Source organism: Arachis hypogaea, chromosome 14 (genome assembly GCF_003086295.3).
Source record: "Arachis hypogaea cultivar Tifrunner chromosome 14, arahy.Tifrunner.gnm2.J5K5, whole genome shotgun sequence".
Lineage (NCBI taxonomy): Eukaryota > Viridiplantae > Streptophyta > Magnoliopsida > Fabales > Fabaceae > Arachis > Arachis hypogaea.
The window spans coordinates 6586487-6606849 of record NC_092049.1 but is presented as its reverse complement, the minus strand read 5'-3'; the positions used below and the strand labels follow the sequence as shown (position 1 = coordinate 6606849).

The window sequence follows — 20363 nt, the reverse complement described above, 5'->3', positions numbered from 1 at the left end:
CATTTTAAGCTAAGTCAGATGGAACAACATCAAGCACATCGTCACGTGCTAGTCAACTGCGAGGCTGTTTCTGAATTTATTGAGTAAGTGATATTATGTTAAATTTCAACTCTCGGAGATAAATCTGTAAAGCCTTTCACTATTAGTGAATAATGTTGTGCTATTTCAAATAGTTCATTTAGACAAAAAACAAAGAGAATGCTGCGAGGTCAAACAAGGTCGCAATAAAAAATAGACAGCATTGTGCACAAGGAATTTGTTCAGTGGTTCAAGCAAGAGGTTAGTATACAGTAAGCATTATGCCAAGGAGTAATGATACAGCGAGTCATACTATAATACTTTAATTATGATGCATGTAAGAATGGCTGTTATATGGTGTCAGGTACCGATGGAGAGCACTGAGTATTCAAATGAGCTTAAATGCCTTGCATGTGGACCCAAACTGCAAGCAAGGCGTTATGGGGCGTACAATGTCAACGGGTATAAGTTTAGAACTATGGCAAAGGATGAAGGGATGAAAATCCAAAATAGTGGAGTATATGTCTCGTCTAATACACGAAGTTATGCAAGCATGCGTGACCAAAAAGTGGCTATTGGTAGTGTTCCATATTATGGAAAAATTGTAGAAATAATTGAATTGAATTACAGTAGTCGGTTCTCAGTTGTGCTGTTCAAGTGTATTTGGGCGGATACGACTACTACTAGAGGAATCAAAAAAGATCATTTGGGTCTTACTAGTGTTAACTTCTCTCGTTCAATACACAATGGTGATCGAGAAGATGATGAACCGTACATATTGGCATCAGAGGCTCATCTTGTATACTATGTGGACGATGAAGTAGATAAAGGTTGGAGCGTTGTTGTTCATGTGAAGCCACGAGACTTGTATGATATGGGAGAAGAGAATGAAGAAGCTGAAGTTGGTTTCTCTCCACAGCCAGGGTTAAACATGTCAACGACAGAGGACATTGGAGATTTACAGTTGACAAAGGATGATGATACAGAAGACCCCACAGACAATGTATCTGAAAATATTGATGATGTTGCAGAATGAAACATGAGATTGTAAAACCTAATTTTTACAAAAGATTTGTGTGTTTAATAAGTTATCAATCAGTTTTTTTATATAGTTGGCTGGTTACATCACGATTTGCATTTTCGTATTTCAATGAACTCTTTACTGGAATCACAGCTTTCATTAATTAAAGCTTTTTTTCCATTTCATCCATTTTTTTATTTGTTTACGCAGAATGAGGTATCTATATTGTTTGATGTTATTGTTCTTAATGTCGGTTTTATTTAAAGATAACATATATGATAATCTTTAACTAATCTTAATGTTTTTATGACTAATAAATATTAGTTATTTTAATATGAAGGAATAACAAGGCAAGTGGAAATGAATGACTTTTCATCATGCTGTTCAAGCCCGACATTTACTACAGAAATGGCTGTAGCCGCGCCGTTCTCTTTGTTGGAACATGCAATTGCTGTTGCTAGAGACATATGGTTTCGTAAAGTGAATGTTAGGTGTTGGTTGGAGGCTATATCAGGACGCTCTTGTTTCAAGGAATACTTAAAAAAGGCAAACAATTATACCAGGCAAGTTCGTTCATTAGGTATACAGTTATTGTTTAATTGAATAATGTATATGTTAAGTTTATATACGAGAACCAAATGTATTGGAATAATATTTGTTATGTTAACATTCAAACGTGTAGGAACTTCATAAATGGGGATCAATGTACGAAAAGAGGTTTGGGTATACTTTTGTGACATGTGCATCTGAAAAGAGTTCTTCTGAAATACTTGCTGAATTGAAGGTATAAGAATACATTCCTAATACAAAAATTTCATTGTAAATAATTAGTGTATTTTACAAAAAAATACTATAAACTATATCTGGTATTATGTAGACGCGCTTTAGAAACGACCATGTTGTTGAGTTGGATATTGCATCAAAGGAGGAAATGAAGTATATAGAATTGCACATTACAGATCTTCTATCCAAGAGATATGCCCAAAGTACTAATAAGGGAGATGGTAACTATTGTTTATTTTTGATCTGTTCTAAAAGTTTCTACTGATATTAACATACCATGTTTTCACTAAATTAATTTCTGACGAATGTCCTTCTTGTTGTATGATGTTCATATTTTCAGTGTTAACTGAATATTCAGGCGAAGTAGTTAAGGACAGTCTAGATGGGATAGAGACTGATTCAGCAGAAAATTTAGATGAAATTTTCTCTGTTAGAATTGACATCTCCATGCAGTCTGATAACAAAAAGGTTTTGGAAGAAGACAAAGAAACTTTCGATAACCAGCAAATACAAGATCATGTATATGTTGCAAAAGGGGCTTCGATTTGAACAAAATGCCATGGTATGGAGATGAAATACCAGATCCTATAACACGTGAAAGTCATAGATTCTTGACAGAGTATTTTCACCCAGGTCAATACGATGTTGAAGAGAAATTTTGACCTTGTATTTTAAGAATTAGGTCACATCCACTTAGCTTAATGGGTTTGGTTGCAGTATTACATATGTGACTACTTTTGGAATTTTAAGATTCGGATTGAATAACGAATATTTTCGAAAAAGCCCTACTTTAATTTATGATCGATTAAAGCTGCCATTAACTGATAACTATCTAACAATTTTCTTTTCCATTTATGCTTGAATGCAACCTTATAATATCTTATAGTAAATGAGAAAATCTAATTTGTAATTTTTTTTCACATGACTGAAATAAAATCTCTTTTTAAAGTGATTAATCTTTTATACATAACACAAATCCAGAAATTGGTCTCACGGTTTAGGTAACAGTGAGTCAAACAAATTGATCAAAATTAACTAATTAGACTATATCAAAAAATCAAATATGGGAAAACCCAAATTATTTACCAATAAAAAGTTTCACAATTTGCGAAAGACAATCGAAATTCAGAAAAAGATTGATGAAACTAATGAGAAATAAAGTAATTTATATTCTCTTAATAATGAAAAAAGAGACTATATTCAAATATGAGAGTGAGGAACTAAGCAAATTTGGCGGCGGTTGATTTAAAACCGCCGCTAAAAGGTAAGTATTGGTTCAGCATAGGGGTGTCAGGCGGGCAAGCCCGCCCCGCCCCGCCGGAAGCCCGCCCTCTGGCGGGCTGGCCCGCCCCGCCCCGCCTATTCTGGCGGTCCCAAAATCCTAGCCCGCCCCGCCTAATGGCGGGCTGGCGGGCTGGCGGGCTAAGCCCGCCTAATTAGTTTTTTTTTTTTTTTTTAATAAGAACATATCTAATATCTTTTATTTAAATCAATATAAATCGGGCTAAACCCACCTAATTAATTTTTTTTATAAGAACATATCTAATATCTTCAATTTAAATCAATATAAATACAAATATTAAATATAAATAGTCTTCAAAGTATATAAATAGTCTTCAAAGTAAATAAACATAATCCAATTATCCAAAATACTCAAGTCATAGTTATAAATAGTCCCATAGACAAAATAAATATATAATCCAAAGTCCAAAAACATAATTATAAATAGTCTTCAAAGCAAATTAAACTTAATTCAATACACTTAATTTTCATCTTCATCTTCATATAAGTCAATAACATCATTGGAACCAACTCCTGAAGAATAGCCTTCTCCTTTTGCAATATCTTCCTGATCTTTATCTTCCTCTAGAAAAAAGTAAATAAATATATTAGCAAAATAGTACATAATAATGGTCAAAATCACTCAAGTATGTATGTCATAAATATAATATACCAAAATCATCATATCCACGTATCCAATTTCTGGTGCAAATCACCGCTTCAACATTATCTGACAACAAACGACTTCTATACTTATTCAAAACATGAGAACCCATGCTAAATGCAGATTCTGAAGCCACGGTAGTAATAGGAATGCTCAACAAATCTCGTGCCATTAGTGATAGTGTTGGAAAACGATGATGATTGTCTTTCCACCATTGCAAAACATCAATGATTGCATCATTGCAAAATAATGTTGCCTCACTCAAATAAATATCCAGTTGGTTCTTTCCACTTTTCACTTCAGCTTCTTGATTACGGGACATCAAATCCTTTGCATTACAAACAATATATGAATCAAAAAGCATGAAAAATTAAAAATACATATAATCAAGTAGATAAAAATACTTACACCAACAATTTTAATAAGCTGAGTTCCAATTGCAGAAGATGTTGCCTGAGAAAAATTACTTGAAAGTTGGGAAGAACTCTCCACAGTTGTAGAGGAATTTTGGTCATAAACCTCAAAAAGCTTGTATAACTTACTCTTCACATGCTCCACTTTGTCTTTAGCACTAATAGGATCAATCTCATTATAGCAATGAACCAAAGTGTTGAGTTTAAATCTAGGATCAAGAACTGCCCCAAATGCAAGAACAACACTGTATTCTTCCCAATATTTCTTGAACTTAATCATCATTTTTTCTCCCATGTTCCTTATAAGCACTTCATCATTCTTTAAACTATTCATTAAAATCAGCTGGATTTGCCAAACTTGTAAAAAATACAAGTTGGATGTTGGGTAAGAAGTTCCAGACATCAACTTGGTAGTTTCGTAAAATGGTAACAAGAAATCACATATCTTTTCAGTTCTTCTCCACTCATCTGATGAAGGACAATACTCCCTAAACCCAGCTTCTTTTACTTTATACAATTCAAAAGCTTTCTTATAAGGAATAGCACTTGCAAGCATTGCATAAAGTGAATTCCACCTAGTAGGAACATCTAAACATAATGCAGTCGTATACTCAAGTCCCTCAATATCTTCAAAACATTCTTTAAACTTAACCATTCTACTTTCAGATTTTCTCAGAAACTTAATACCCTCTCTAATCTTACACACTGCATCACCACATATTTTCATTCCATCTTGGACAATAAGATTTAAAATATGAGCAGAGCAACGAACATGAAAGAATTCACCACCACACAACAATGAACCATGCACATCCAAAGTACTTTTCAAGTGTTCAACACAAGTATCATTAGAAGAAGCATTATCCAAAGTAATGGAAAAAATCTTTTTATCAACTTTCCACTCAGTCAAAAGCGTAAAGATTTTAGAAGACAATTCATATCCTGTGTGAGGAGGAGGCATATGACAAAAATTGAGAATTTTACTCTGTAATTTTCAGTTCTCATCAACAAAATGTGCAGTCAAACATATAAACCCCTCATTGGTACTTGAAGTCCAAAGATCAGATGTTAAGCAAATTCTATTTGGAATGGAAACTAAAATTTTTTTAAGTTTCGCAGCTTCTCTCTTGTGGACTTTCACTATGTCAGCCTTAACCGTGTTCCTAGAAGGAAGTTTCAAAGTTGGACTAATATATTTCACCCAATTTCTAAATCTCCTATCATCAACCATATTAAAAGGCTTATCCCCAGCAACTACATACCCAGCAAACATATCTCTAGCCACTCCTGAATCAATCTTAAGTGAACCCATTTTAAGTTGCAATTCTGCTATAGTTTGACCAATATCTTCATGCTTAATTTGAGTACAACTATCAAGATGACGTTTTATAGTAGAAGTGCCATATCGCTTACCTCCAGCTTTAAACACTTTCTTGCATCCTTTACACTCAGCACGTTCTACTCCATCCTTATCTGGACCGAGCTTTTTGAAAAATTTCCAAACATCAGAGGTTGCTGGTCTCAGCCTTTTCGAACTAGGTTCATCAAACTCGACCGGAGCAGCCTCAGAACCAACTCCAGTAGTAACAAGGTTACTCACAGTTTCAGAATTCATATTTCCTGAAATAAAAGTAAATGAAAATTGTTTATATGAACTAGGATTTTCAACCATTAGCAAACCATAAAAAAACCATAATCAGATTTAACCATAATCAGATTTAACCAGATTTCAACCATAATCAGATTTAACCATACAAAAACCATAATCAGATTTAACCATAATCAGATTTCAACCATAATCAGATTTAAACCAAATATCAACCATAATCAAAAGTCAACCATTATCAAACAACACAAAAAACAGGAAACAATTTCTGAATCTACATCAGATTTAACCAAATAGGCAAAACTCAGCCATTATCAACCATCATCAAAACTCAACCATAATCAGATTTAACCAAATATCAACCATTATCAAACAACACAAAAAACAGGAAACAATTTCTGAATCCGCATCAGATTTAACCAAATAGGCAAAACTCAGCCATTATCAACCATCATCAAAAGTCAAAACTCAACCATAATCAAATTTAACCAAATATCAACCATAATCAAAACACAACCATTATGAAACAACACAAAAAAACAGGAAACAAAATATCAACCATTATGTACCATATTCAAAACTCAGCCATTATCAAACAACACAAAATATAAGAAACAATTTCTGAATCTGCATCAGATTTAACCAAATAGGCAAAACTCAACCATTATCAACCATCATCAAAAGTTCAAAACTCAACTAAATATCAACCCTAATTTACCTATATCAAACAGCAGTCACAAAACACAACAAACAACCCTAAATTGATGAATCTCAAACCCTAAGCCAGAAAACTTACCAGAGGAGGCGAGGACCACCGACCAGGACAGAGCCACAGAGGAGGCGAGGAGCAGCCGTGACGGATAGCGAGACCAGCAGAGTCAGAGGACAAGACCCAGCCACCCAGGAGCCCAGGACCGAGACCAGCAGGCAGCAGCGACGACGGCCAGACGGAGAAGCAGCGGTGGCCACGACGACCGAAGATCGACGGTGAGGAAACTGAATCCGACTCAGCGACCGTCAGGGGCGAGGACGCAACTCTGAAGTTCGAGCTGAGAGGTAAGCGAGTGAGGAACGCAGGAACCGAGTGAGAAGACTGGAGACGCAGGAACGCAGGAACCGAGCTGAGAGCCGTCGAGGAGACTGGAGACGACTGAGTATTGCCGACGAGTCGACGACGAACTGAGGACTGAGGAGTGACTGAGTGAGGAAGCTGCAAATCTGGAATTGGCTCTTGGGGTTGGGGGCGTTCAGCGTTGGGGATTCATTGGGTTAGGGCGAAATTAGGCCATTAGGGTTTCGGCCGTTTGGCTGGGGAAAAAATGAGGAATGGCCGAATGGGGAATTGGGGTTTGGGGTTGGGGATTGCCGGTAGGGGGTCGGGTCGGGTAGGGGGTTGGCCGGGTGGGTGGGTTCATGGGTTCTGGGTCTGGGGTGGAAATGGGTAAATGGGTTCAGCCCAAAAAAAAAAAAAAAAAAAAAAAAAAAAACTTCAGCCCGCCGGGGAAGCCCGCCCCGCCCCGCCAAAGCCCACGGTTTAAACGGTTTGGGTTAGGCGGGCTTTTGTCTTTCGGCGGTCCCAAATTTCCAGCCCAACCCGCCTATTTTGGCGGGTTACGCGGGCCGGCCCGGCGGATTAAGGCCCGTTTGCCACCCCTAGTTCAGCAATTACGTGTGCAATTTGGTTACATTTAACAGCGGTTGATCCTAACCGCCGCTATATGTGAAATTTATAGCAACTCTAATAACACCCGACCGCTGTAATAACCGCCGCTAATTTATATTTAACGGCGGATTTCTACAACCGCCGCAAACCGGCCGCCGCTATCTGCCAGTCCTGTTGTAGTGGTTTAATTGTATATTATTATTAAATTATACTCCATAAGAATAATTTGAACTATATATGTATATAACATCAGAATTTAACAATATTAAAAAACACCTTTAAAATTGCATCATCTATTCATATTTAATAAATAACTCAACCTCTGTGAAAACAATATCAAATAACATATATATATATATATATATATATATATATATATATATATATGAACATAACATTCATACGCACTTGCATTATTGTCTAGCCAAAAAAGATGAAGACACAAACTATGCCAGCCTTTATCATGGTTTTATTAATGGTTGCTCTCTCCTTTGGCTCTGGTATGTACTAGTACTACAATGCTAATAATATCCTTATATTATTATGAGTTCAAGAAATAAAATAAAATTACACAAACGTGTTCATGTTCTATATATTGGTTCAAATGCAGAGGCAAGACGTGACGTTCACTATTGTGAAGCAAGAGAATCCGTTCAGCATTGCAATTCACCCGATTGCTATAATTTGTGCTATCACAAGTATTCAAGTGCATTGGGTTTTACAAGTGGCTTTTGCTATAATGATCATATTTGCGATTGTTTTTATTATAGTTATAACCCAGATTGCCATGCCATCATGCCTTGATTCATCATTTCATACCTTATTATTAATTACGAGCTCCCTTATATCTATTGTTTCATTCCTTCTGTAATATGGAGCAAGCTGTAATAAAAAATAAAATGATGAGGAATAAATTATTCTCTTTCTCCTTCATTCTTCAATCTCTCAATATATCTTGTTTTTCTTTTTTTTTATTTTATACTTTTCATTTTTCATTCAATTTATTTTTTTAACTGAAGGAAAAAATATAATAATTTGTTAAAAAGAAATTATATTTAGTACGAACTAATTAAGTCTACGTTTCTTTTCTAGTATAAATAACATTTTTTTTTACATTTTATTACGATCGTTTCAATCATTTTAAATATCAAAATTAATATATATATATATATATATATATATATATATATATATATATATATATATATATATATATATACATAAAATATACACCAGTTTAAACGGTAAATATATATAATTAATATTTCTCATTCTTTTAAAAAAGTTGGAAACATTGAACTAATTACAAGCCCTTTTGTAACTATAAAGAAAGAGACGATGGAGCTCAGAGCTGACTTCATCAATTTTTTTATTTCTATTTTTTTTTTTAGAGTTTTTAGAAGCTTTTCTATAATTGAAAAATCATAAAGAAGGAAAAACAAGCGTTTTGTTTTCTTTTTCCTTAGAATTTAATAACTTTTTCTTGTATGTGTTGTGTGTCTCTCTCTATATATTAATATTACAAAGATAATAATATAAAGTTATTTTATTTAACTTGATATTTATAATTTTATATATATTATTTAAAATTATATATTTATATGTATTTATTTTAGATATAATTAATAAACATAAATTAAGACCGTTTTAGATTTATTTAGACTAATTTTCATATATATATATAAAAGAAAATAATTTTAGACTGATTTAAATTAATTTTTATTATTTATAAATATTTTCGTGTGTGTGATTGATTTTTATTATGTTTAAATATTTTTGTATTTATGACTGATTTTTATTATCTTTAAATATTTTTATGTGTGTGTGATTTTAGATTGATTTAAATTGATTTTATTATCTTTAAATATTTGTGTTTGTGATTGATTTTTATTATTTTTAAATATTTTTGTATGTGTGACTGATTTAGATTTATTTTTATTATCTTTAAATATTTTCGTGTGTGTGATTGATTTTTATTATCTTTAAATATTTGTATGTGTGTGTTAAATATTTTCATGTGTGTATGATTGATTTTTATTATCCTTAAATATTTTTGTATGTGTGATTGATTTTTATTATCTTTAAATATTTTATGTGTGTGTATTTTATTATCTTAAAATATTTTTATGTGTATGTGTTAAATATTTTCGTGTGTGTGATTGATTATTATTATCTTTAAATATTTTTGTAGATGCGTGTATGCATGTGTGCGTAGATGGATCGGAGGTAGGATGAGATAGGCGTATGTATATATCTTAATCTAAATCATAGTATATTAAAATTAAAATCATGTATGTTAATAGAATAATATAATTGAATATTTAAAATTTAGGAATAACATTTTAATTATAAAATAAAATAATAATATATAATTGATGAGATTTAATTTTAGGTTTCTTTTAGTATCATTCCAACTAAAAACCACTTTATTTTGTCACGTGTACTGTTATACGTGATTGTGTGTGTGTGTGTGTTTTTTTTTTCTCATTAGTTTATTGATTATCAAATAAAAAGCAAAATCTTTAATTTGTACAATTAGAATCTATTGTATAAAAATTTGAAGCCTACGGAATTAACCAATAATCACTTTATTTTTAGTACATATCTAAAAATATTATCACTGTCACCATATATACCACATCTCAATATCAATATTTTACACGGTTCTTTTTAGGATAAATATTTTTTATTTTTTAATTTTTACATTTTTTAGGATAAATAATCATATTTTTCATTTTTTCCGTCTTTTCAATGTTTTTAATATCAAAATTAAACATAAAATTAAAACCGTACATATAATTAACACTTCTCCTATAAACAAAATAGGAAGAAAAAAAACTAGAACTTGCCTTATTTAGCATTAATTAATTATCGCAATAATTAATGAATACTAAATAAAACAAATTATGGCTGTTTTTGACTGATTTTTTTTTGTTACCAAACATTTTCGTAAACGAAAATACTAGTAGTAAGTGCAAAAGAAAAAAAAATGGAAACATAGAACTAAATAAATAAGTTATAAGCCTTTTGTAATAATAAAGGGAAAAAAAAAGACGATGAAGCTTTAGAGGTGAGTTTTATCAATTGTTATTATTTTTTCTAGAGAATTTTTAGAAACTTTTCTATAATTCAAAAATCATAAATTAAAGATGGAAAAACAAGTTTTTTTTTTCTAGAATTTAATAATTTTAGTCTCTAAAATCTATTTTGCTTAGGTCATTATAATTTTTTTTTTGTTTTAGTTAAATTTAAAATGTGTACTATCTATTTACTCTTTATTATTAGTTAGACACCAAAATAACAGATATTATCATGTTAAGATTTTGCTTGCCACATCAATATTTAATATTTTAAATCATTATTTAACAAAAAAAAATAACAACAGAAACCGAGATATAACTTTAAAGTTTATTTGATCTATCAAAACAAAAATATTTATAGGTTTAACAAATACCTGCCCTTCCAGGACATGCTAAAGTTATTAATTAAAAAGGTATTTATTAAAAAATTAATATATTATTTTATATTTATTAAAATACAAAATTTAAAAATTTTTACTAATAATAATTTTAATGTGTTCTAAAAAATATATATTAGCTAAACTTATATTTATAAGTACCAAATACTTATATAAAAAAGATAAATTAATTTACTTTAATTAGATGTAGATTTAATTTGGTAAAATTTTTATTTTATAAAAATATAAATAATAACAAATGATAAAATAATTTTTAAAATTAAAAAATATTATAATAAAAATAAATATAAACATTAATTTTAAAATTAATTAATGTACGAGGTTATGTTTTTTTTTTTAAAAAAATGGAAAAACTCAATGCAACGAGGTAAAACTAGGGGTGAGCACAGGTAGCGGGTATCCGATTACCTGTCTAAATCCGAATCGAACCAATTAAATTAATTCTGAAACTAACGGGTAATCGGGTCCGACCCGAACCAAACCAATGGCTCTCTCTAGTAATTGATTCGGATAACGGTTCTGGAAGTGCGAAACCTGAATCAACCCGTAAATCCGACCATATATCAATTGAAAAAAAAAATAATATATATATATGTGCCTTTTAATGAAGGATTATGGAGTGAAGACTTTGAAAGATTATTCCTTTGAAAGATTATTTCTAGGAAAAACAACTATTTGTACCCATGAACTTTACGAACGCTGGCAAAAGTACCCATTAAAAAAGGAAACTAACGTTGTATCCATCAAAGATGGATTTCGTACGACAAAAGTACTCAAATCCTAAATTTATGTTGAATTTTTAAAAAATTCCAGAATTACCCCATCCTTTATCTTCAACCCTTCCTCTCTTCTTTCCCAAATCTCAAACACCTCCATTGCCACTACCTTAATCACCTTCTATTCTCTACTACTCTAGTAACCACCACTGCCGCCATCTTTCCACGCTGACGATGACAAAGACGACAACAAGGCAACCAGGCAATTCATCCGTTCCCACGCAACGCTAGATGGAGAAGCTCCGGAAGTGAGACTGAACCGAGATCCAGCGTGCAAGGTTCTGTGGTGTGATTCAACTCCTCCTAGGTCCACTTCAAGCTCATGGACTCCATGGAAAAAGGTCCTATATTTACAATAGTACAAATTACAAATTTATTATATAATTAACGAAGTTGAAATTTCTCACTCTCCCAAATCACCACCATCATGTGCAAAGATTCTTGTGTTACTCACATGCGATCCCACCAAAGCAATCTTGTCAAAGTTTCAATTTTTAACATCCAAAGGTGCTTCTCCTTCTGACATTGTATTGAAAGTGATGGAGGAAGGGTGGTGATGGTAATGGCGGTAATGGAGTGTTGATAGGATTTGAGATTGGAGAAGTGATGATGAGAAGTAAAATTAAAAGTTAGAGTGAAGTTGTTGTTGTTTATGGTTGTGACAGTGGAAAAGGAGGAAGATGAAGTTGACGGTTGGTGACGGTGGCGGTGATGATGGTGTTGGTGAAGGAGGTGGTAAAATTGATGAAAAGAATAAAGAGAGGGTTGAAATTTGCTGAAAGGGGGTATTGAGATTAGGATTAGGAAAATGGTAATTTGGGGTTTTTAGGTATTGAGATTAAGATTTTTAGACAATGGAGGTGTTTGAGATTTGGGAAATAAGAGAAGAGGGGTTGAAGATAATGGTGGGAGTAATTCTGGAATTTTATTAAAAAGTCAACATAAATTTAGGATTTGGATACTTTTGTCATATGGAATCCATCTTTAATGGATACAACGTTAGTTTCCATCTTTAATGGGTACTTTTGTCAGCGTTCGTAAAGTTCATGGGTACAAATGGTTGTTTTTTCATTATTTCTATTGTATTTTTGTATTTAGCTTTTAATGTGTTTGGTGTTTAATATGTTTGGATTTTAATATGTTTAGTGTTTAATATATTTGGATTTTAATATCTAATATGTTTGGATTTTAATGTGTTTAGTTTTTAATGTATTTAGTGTTTAACATGTTTGAACTATTTCTATTGATTTTATATGTTTATTGTACTTACAAAATTTTTAAGATAAAAATTTCATTCTTTTATTTTTTATTTTTTATGAATTTCTGTTTCACCGAGTACCTAATTACTCGAACCGAACCAATCCATTCTTAATCGGTTTAGTTTAGTTCGGATACATACACAAAAAAATATAAATTCAAACTAAACCGAACTGATTAAAATTCAATTGGTTCGCTTCTAATTTCACCCTAAACCCGAACCAATTCGACCCATGCTCACCCCTAGGTAAAACAAAGATAAAAACAAACCACGACACAGTAGAATAAAAAAATAAAAATAAAACCATCTCGTTGTTATAGTTGACACTGCTTAGATTTTTTTTGGTTTTTTATAGTATATTTGAAATTTATAGGCTAAATACTGATTCGTTATAAATTTAAACTCCATTTAAAGATTAGTTGTTAGCCAATAAATTAATGTATATAGAATTTTTGACACTTGTTTAAACAAATGAGTGAGTTAACCATTCAACTAACCTAAATTAGTTAATTGCTAGACCTTTTAATTTTAATAAATATAATACAATTAAAAAAAAATTCATTTTAAGTGCTTTTAAAAATACTCTTATTTTTTAAAAGAGTAAAATACTAAATTAGCCTCTACGTTTTGCTCTAATCCTATTTTAGTTTTTAAGAGTCCTATTTAAATTTTAAAAAAAATTGCATTTAACTTCAATGTAGTCCTGCCATTTAGTTTTAATATAGTCTTAAAGTCAATGTTAAATAATTAACGTTATGATTCCACCGAACTTGAATGTCCTTTCTTGGAGAAGAGGTACAAACTCGAGAAGATCAGTCGCAGATGCATCGCTACGATCCACTAGTCTTGATTCAAGTATATAGAGAACATCATCGAGAACTCGGTTTTCGTGTGAAAGTTTGTCAGTGACAATGAGGACAAGACCATGCCACTTCTACAGTGAAAAACTTTCTTTCACAATGAAAGAGTTTGGTTATATAAGTTTTTTATATTTAAAAATAATTTTTTTTAATTATTTAATATTGACTTTATGACAGAATTACATTAAAATTAAATGAAACTTTTAAATATGACACTTTATACCATTATCACTAAATTAGAATTAAATCTAAACATAAACAAATTTAATATTTTATCCTTTTTAAAAACTACAAACTTAAAAACATAATATTATCAAACCAAAAAAAGAAAAACCGCAAAGGCTCTTAATTTTTTTTTTTTTACCAAATTAAAAGTCCTACCTTTGCTATTGCTTTATATCAGTAAACGAGTATCTCTTATCATTAAATCAAAAGATTGTCCACCGCAGACTTTAATGCAGAAAATCAATAGATCAATAATGATTTAAATGAAGAGAGAGAATATAAATTCAATTCAATATAACTTTGTTTTTTTTTTTTTTGTTATTTATAATTTTGTGTGTGTTTAGACTTTGGATTGAGATTTGTCAAATTAAAATTTGAATAAAAATGATTTTATAAATTTAATTTTGGATAAAACTGAGTTTATGTCAATATAATTTATGTTTAACAATTTTATACTAAAATTAATTTTAATAAAATAAATATTATTTGAATAATATTAATTAAAATTATTTTTAGATAAATAATTAGTTAATTATTAAAAAATAATATAATATTAAATTATAATATTATTTTTTAAAATATATTTAATATTTTGTTATACTTTTATTTAGTATTTTTTTATATAGCATTTTTTATAATATTTTATTTTAATATGTTATAATTTTTTATTATTATAATAAAATTAATATTTATTTATAAAATTAAAAATAACATATAAAAATAAACAATTTTTAATTATTTTTATAATAAAAATTAATATTTATTTATTAAATTAAAAATAATATATAAAATAATATATTTTAATATTTTTTAAAATATTTTTAATAATTTTATTTTTATTATTATTTTAAATTCTAATTTTTTACTAGTTATATTTTTATTATTATTTATAATTATTTTTTTATTTAATTTATCATTTCTAACAAGAACAATCATATGTATAATAAAAAATTAAAATAATAAACAGTGTAAAAGAATTATAATGATGAATTTTACAATATTAAATAAAAAATATTTTATAATTATTTTAATGCTTTCAGTATTTTTTTATTTAGTATTATTTTGAACGATAAAATTTTATTACTTATGATTCTATTGTTATGTATGATCAATTTTTTTTATTTATTTTGTTATTTTTAATAAAATCAATAATTTATATTATAACAAAATTACAATAAAAAATTAATAAAAAATTAAAATATAAAAGAAAGTATTAAAAATGATAAAAAAAAATTATAGAAAAAATTATTAAAACCAATAATGACCAACAACAAACCTAAACGCGCTACAATTTCTTACTTCAAATGAACTCCCTCTTAGGATGTAAAAAGAGAAGAAAAAAAAGTTGCCAAACATCAAAGAATTTAAACACATTTTTATCCACTCCAACGTGTTTGCCAAACACACCCTTTATTGTTTCTTTAAGTTTTTAGTTACAATGGACCGCGAATACAGACACAAAACATGATACAATATAAAATGCGTTAACATATGAATTTTAAAATCTTATAAAATATAGAGATACACACACATATATATAACATAACATTTTTTAAATAAATTGTAATAATATTTTATTATTTTATTAATATTAAAATATAAATTAATTTTTTAATTATTTTTAATGTATTATTTTAATGAATAATAATATATATTATTTTTAAATTTATTTTAAAAATATATGTTAAGAATAAAGTTAGACACGCTCATACGTTATGATATTTAGATATGTTCAAGTATGTTCAGAATAAAATCTTTTATTTTTTTATTAAAACATAATTATACACAATAAACACATATATTAAATGAATGTCGATAAATATTGTGTTATTCTAAATGTAATACACAAAGACAAAACAACTCAATAAAATGTTTGTACTTATCTCTGGTAATTTTTGTGGTAATAAGAAAGATACAATCTTTGGCACTTACCTATAAAAGACAAGTTTGGTTTATCAAAAATTCAAAATCACATCTTTGAAACACCTATAGCTATATATATATATAATCAATCTATATCTTAATAATAACTGTGAAGCCGGGAACAATGAAGAAGCAAACTCTGCCAAAATTTATCATTGTTTTGCTTCTTGTTCTCTCCTTTGACTCTGGTATGTAATAATACATATACACTATTGTACAATTGCAATAAATAAATAAAAAATATTACATGAAGATTACATGCATATATATGTTTGTTGGTGCAGATTATTGTGGATTATTATTAGCAACGGCAAGACCTGATGTTCATTATTGTGAAGCAAGAGAAACCGTTGAACATTGCAGCCAACCGGAATGCTATCATTTGTGTATTCGGAAGTATGCACATGCTGAATTGGGATTTACCAGTGGCTTTTGCTATAATACTCATATTTGTGATTGCTTTTACTATGATTACGACCCAAATTGCAATGCCCTCAAAAACCCTTGATCTTTTCCTACCTAAGTTACCTTCATAATACCTTTAGTTTGTTCCTTTTGTTATTGTTCTTGTATTAATATGTCTGTCCGAAGTATAGTTTGTCGTAACGAAGATGAAAAAATTTTATATTATTTTAGTATTTACTAGATAAGAAATATTTTGGCAAATAAAAGTGCCTTAGTTTAAGTATTTGTATAAGGCATTTTATTTTCAAGTTAATATGAAAAATGTATTAGAATAATAAAATAATTCAAATTGAAATTTATTATTCTTAGTAGAAAAGTAAATATATAAGTTATATATCTATTAAATCGTGAATAACACGGACGATTATCCTATTTAAAAATAAAAAATTAATTTAAAAAATTATTTTATTTGATTTTTGCTTCAATAATGGTTGCAATAACGTGGCTTTTGGATAGTCTCACTTCAACTTTGATGAGACCAAGCATCTATCTAATCTTTCTCTAATAAAACTTTTAAGAAAATCTGCCATGAATAATGATTTTTATAAAGGGGTTATTGCTCATCGCACCTTGTGTTTCACATTTCTTATTGATTTACCAAATTTAAAAAAAAAGGTTTTGAGTTTGTTGAAAATTTTGAATTTCTGGACTGGAACCATATTTTTAAAATGAAAAAATCAGTTTACTCAGTTCTAGTCAAAGAATTTTATACAAATATAACTTATCATGAGGACAATCTTCATTCTTATGTAATAGGCCGTGACATAGTTCGAGTAAGTGGGATGATGGGAGTAGGTCTCTCTTACAATGGTGCTTTGGCCTATGTATGTGAACACATTTCTTTGATTGATGGCATTACTTCTACTCACAAGGCCCTGGGTTACACTCGTGCTCAGTTACATCGCATAATGAACCATGTCATCCTTTCTCAAAGTGGCTCATATCAAAGAGTGTCTTACACTGATACTCTAGTTTTGTATGCTAGTCTCACCGAAACCGAAATTTCTTTTGTTTACTTAATGGTAAGGTATATGTTTGATTGTGTTAGAAGTAAGAAGAAGGATAAAGCTCTTCTTTAGGCATGTTCTTAACCTGTATTTTTGAATATTTTGGTGTTGACTTGTCAAATGAGTCATATGAAAATAGACACTCATATCTAAAAGGAGGTAGTTCAATGAAACAGCAGAAAAAAGGACTCACTCGTTCTGAAAGGGTGGTTCTTGATGATGATGATGATCATGACTATGAACCAGAATAATCTCCTCCTCTTTCTACCATGGGTACTCTAGCTTCTACTGGACACAAATTTACTTTATATGGGGTTGTTAAGGATGTGGTGTAAGAGTTTGTCTCTAAGTCAAATCATCTGATTGCTGAGTAAAGAGCAAAGAAAATTAACCACCAAATATGAGAACTTCCTCAGAAAATCCAGAGATAGAGTGGCAGTTTTCTTGAAATTTATTGATAATCTCTAAGAGAATGACAATGCTGTCACTGATCCTGAAGAAGATGCTGATTCTGAAGAGGATGGTTCGGATACCTGAAATTGTCTTATGTTGCTGCAACTTTCTGTTCACTTTTGTCTCATGAACATTGTTATTGGTTACTTTTAAACTACTCTATATTTTGTTTTGGATGACTGTAAACTGTTAAAACTGCTCCTTTTAATTTCAGTTATTTAGATGTTTGAACTCTAAATTGACACTTTGTTGCAGGTCTTAACATATTTCAAGTTAGATGTTTTTTGTTTTTCCTCTCTTGATCACAAAAGGGAGAGTAGTAGAAAGAAAGTAGAAAGCATGGAAGTGCTGCATGATGGTTGCTCTTTGATTTGGTGTTGCTGCTTTGTTTTTTATTGCATGATAGCTGCTCTATTTTGGATTTAATTAATTTTATCATTCTCTTGGTAATATGTTTTGTTTAATTTCTGCCATGTTTTGCCCTCTTTTGTGGAAAAAATAGAACAGAAGAAGAAATGAAATGTATGTGGAGAATGCCAAGGGTTATATATCCTTTTATAGTTGTTGAAGGTCCATCTCACTGTATTTCATTTACAATGTAAATGACATATACACGTGTCACGTCCATATGTCTTATCTCTTTTACACTATAAACGAGATACGTGCAAAATTATCTCGTTTACATTGTGAACGAGATAAGCAAGGGCGACGAATTTTCGTAATTATTTTTAAATTATCTATTTCCGTAATTATTGATTTTATTTAATTTATTTAAATAAAAAATCTTATTAGATGTGTTACATTTTTATAAATTATTAGATTTTATTAATATAAATATTTTTAAAATTAGAGAAAAGTACAAATAGGTCCTTAACTTTTTGATTGATGGATATTTATATCCTTGAGAATTAGAAAATATATTTAAGTTCCCGACTTTCTCAAAATCTGGACATATGGATCCCTGTGTCTAATTTGTCCTATTTTAAAAATTCTCCCACTTGTGCATTCGTATATTAACCAGGCCAGTACAACGGAAGTTATGTTTGATTTTTTTGTTGGATTTGCCAGACCCAAGTAAACAGAAGGATCAATGTGTCCATATTTTGAAAATGTCATAGACTTAAATGTATTTTCAAATCGTTAAGAATTTAAATGTCCAACGAGACAAAAGATTAAGGACTTATTTGTCTTTTTCTCAAATTAAAAAATTACTATAAAAAAGAGTAATACAAAAAATATAATTTTTTATTTATTAAGATCAATTATTATGTAATAACATTTTTATAATATTCAAAAGTTATATTAAAATAATATTTTAAACTATAACATAAAATTATAAAATAATTAAATTTTATTTTATACTATTTGATAAATAATTAAATTATTATATTAAAATTTTATTAATTAATTTATTTGTTAAAAATATTATTATACAATACAAATTTTTTTAAAATATTTATAAAAATATAATTTATTTAAAATATTATATATAACACATAAAAATATTGATATTTTTATTTTTTTATTTTTTAAAAAATATTTTGAATAAAAAAATACGTATATCTTTTATAAAAAAAGTACATTAAAAAATAAATAAATAAACCATAAGACACCACGCGGGAACAAATTAAACGCGACTTTTAAATAGTTTTTATTTTATTTTATTTTATTTTTTTTTATAAAAGATATCTGCATTCTTTATTTTTCTTTTTCCTTTTTTATTCAAAACAATTTTAGACATACTCGTAAACTTCTATCCCCTCATCATTCTCCAATCGTCCCACCATTACTTTTTCCTTTTTGAAATTAATGGAAAAAAAGTAAAGAGATAATATACATAAAAAAATATAATTTTAATACATTGACAGTATAAAATATTTTATATATAGTTATATAATTATATCTATTTTTTTAAATAACTATTCATGCTAGTTAATATGAAAGATAGTTATTTTTGTTAATATAATATTACATAATTAAATATACATATAAAATCGTTTTACACTAACAAATGCACTAAAATTAAATTTATATATAAAAATAATAATTGTTTTATAAACAAAGAAAGGCAATAGTGATTTATTTTAAGGAAGAGCCAATTAATAAAAAAAGATAATATATAGAAGAATGATTTTACGCTTTGTAATAACTGATAATAATACTACGTTTTATTGTATATTATTATTAAATTATACTCCATAAGAATAATTTGAACTATATATGTATATAACATTAGAATTTAACAATATTAAAAAACACCTTTAAAATTGCATCATCTATTATTCATATTTAATAAATAATTCAACCTCTGTGAAAACAATATATATAATCGGGAAAAAAGAGCTCAACCTCTATGAATCAAATAACATAACATTCATACACTTGCATTATTGTCTAGCCAAAAAAGATGAAGACACAAACTATGCCAGCCTTTATCATGGTTTTATTAATGGTTGCTCTCTCCTTTGG

The 20363-nt window shown here is 29.1% G+C and overlaps 3 protein-coding genes and 2 long non-coding RNA genes across 5 annotated transcripts; 2 read left to right on the top strand and 3 right to left on the bottom strand.

Moving 5' to 3' along the window:
- The first annotated feature begins 1447 nt into the window (after nt 1-1447).
- Nucleotides 1448-2371, top strand: LOC112742149 (uric acid degradation bifunctional protein TTL-like). The gene is made up of 4 exons (XM_025791393.1): nt 1448-1606; nt 1722-1823; nt 1917-2043; nt 2163-2371. The coding sequence occupies exons 1-4, from the start codon at nt 1448-1450 to the stop codon at nt 2369-2371; spliced, it is 597 nt and encodes a 198-aa protein (XP_025647178.1).
- A 1199-nt stretch (nt 2372-3570) lies between these two features.
- On the bottom strand, nt 3571-4104 carry LOC140178801 (uncharacterized). Its single transcript, XR_011871728.1, has 2 exons — nt 3777-4104; nt 3571-3688 (listed from the first exon to the last, which is right to left on the bottom strand). It is a non-coding gene; the product is annotated as an uncharacterized lncRNA (long non-coding RNA).
- An 81-nt stretch (nt 4105-4185) lies between these two features.
- LOC114925177 (zinc finger BED domain-containing protein RICESLEEPER 2-like) lies at nt 4186-5141 on the bottom strand. The gene is made up of 2 exons (XM_072215523.1): nt 4310-5141; nt 4186-4220 (listed from the first exon to the last, which is right to left on the bottom strand). The coding sequence occupies exons 1-2, from the start codon at nt 5139-5141 to the stop codon at nt 4186-4188; spliced, it is 867 nt and encodes a 288-aa protein (XP_072071624.1).
- Nucleotides 5142-5174: 33 nt separating this feature from the next.
- LOC140178443 (zinc finger BED domain-containing protein RICESLEEPER 3-like) lies at nt 5175-5795 on the bottom strand. Its single transcript, XM_072215522.1, has one exon. It carries the CDS (start codon nt 5793-5795, stop codon nt 5175-5177), a length of 621 nt encoding a protein of 206 aa, XP_072071623.1.
- A 10223-nt stretch (nt 5796-16018) lies between these two features.
- Nucleotides 16019-16626, top strand: LOC140178413 (uncharacterized). Its single transcript, XR_011871620.1, has 2 exons — nt 16019-16157; nt 16254-16626. It is a non-coding gene; the product is annotated as an uncharacterized lncRNA (long non-coding RNA).
- The last annotated feature ends 3737 nt before the right edge of the window (nt 16627-20363 follow it).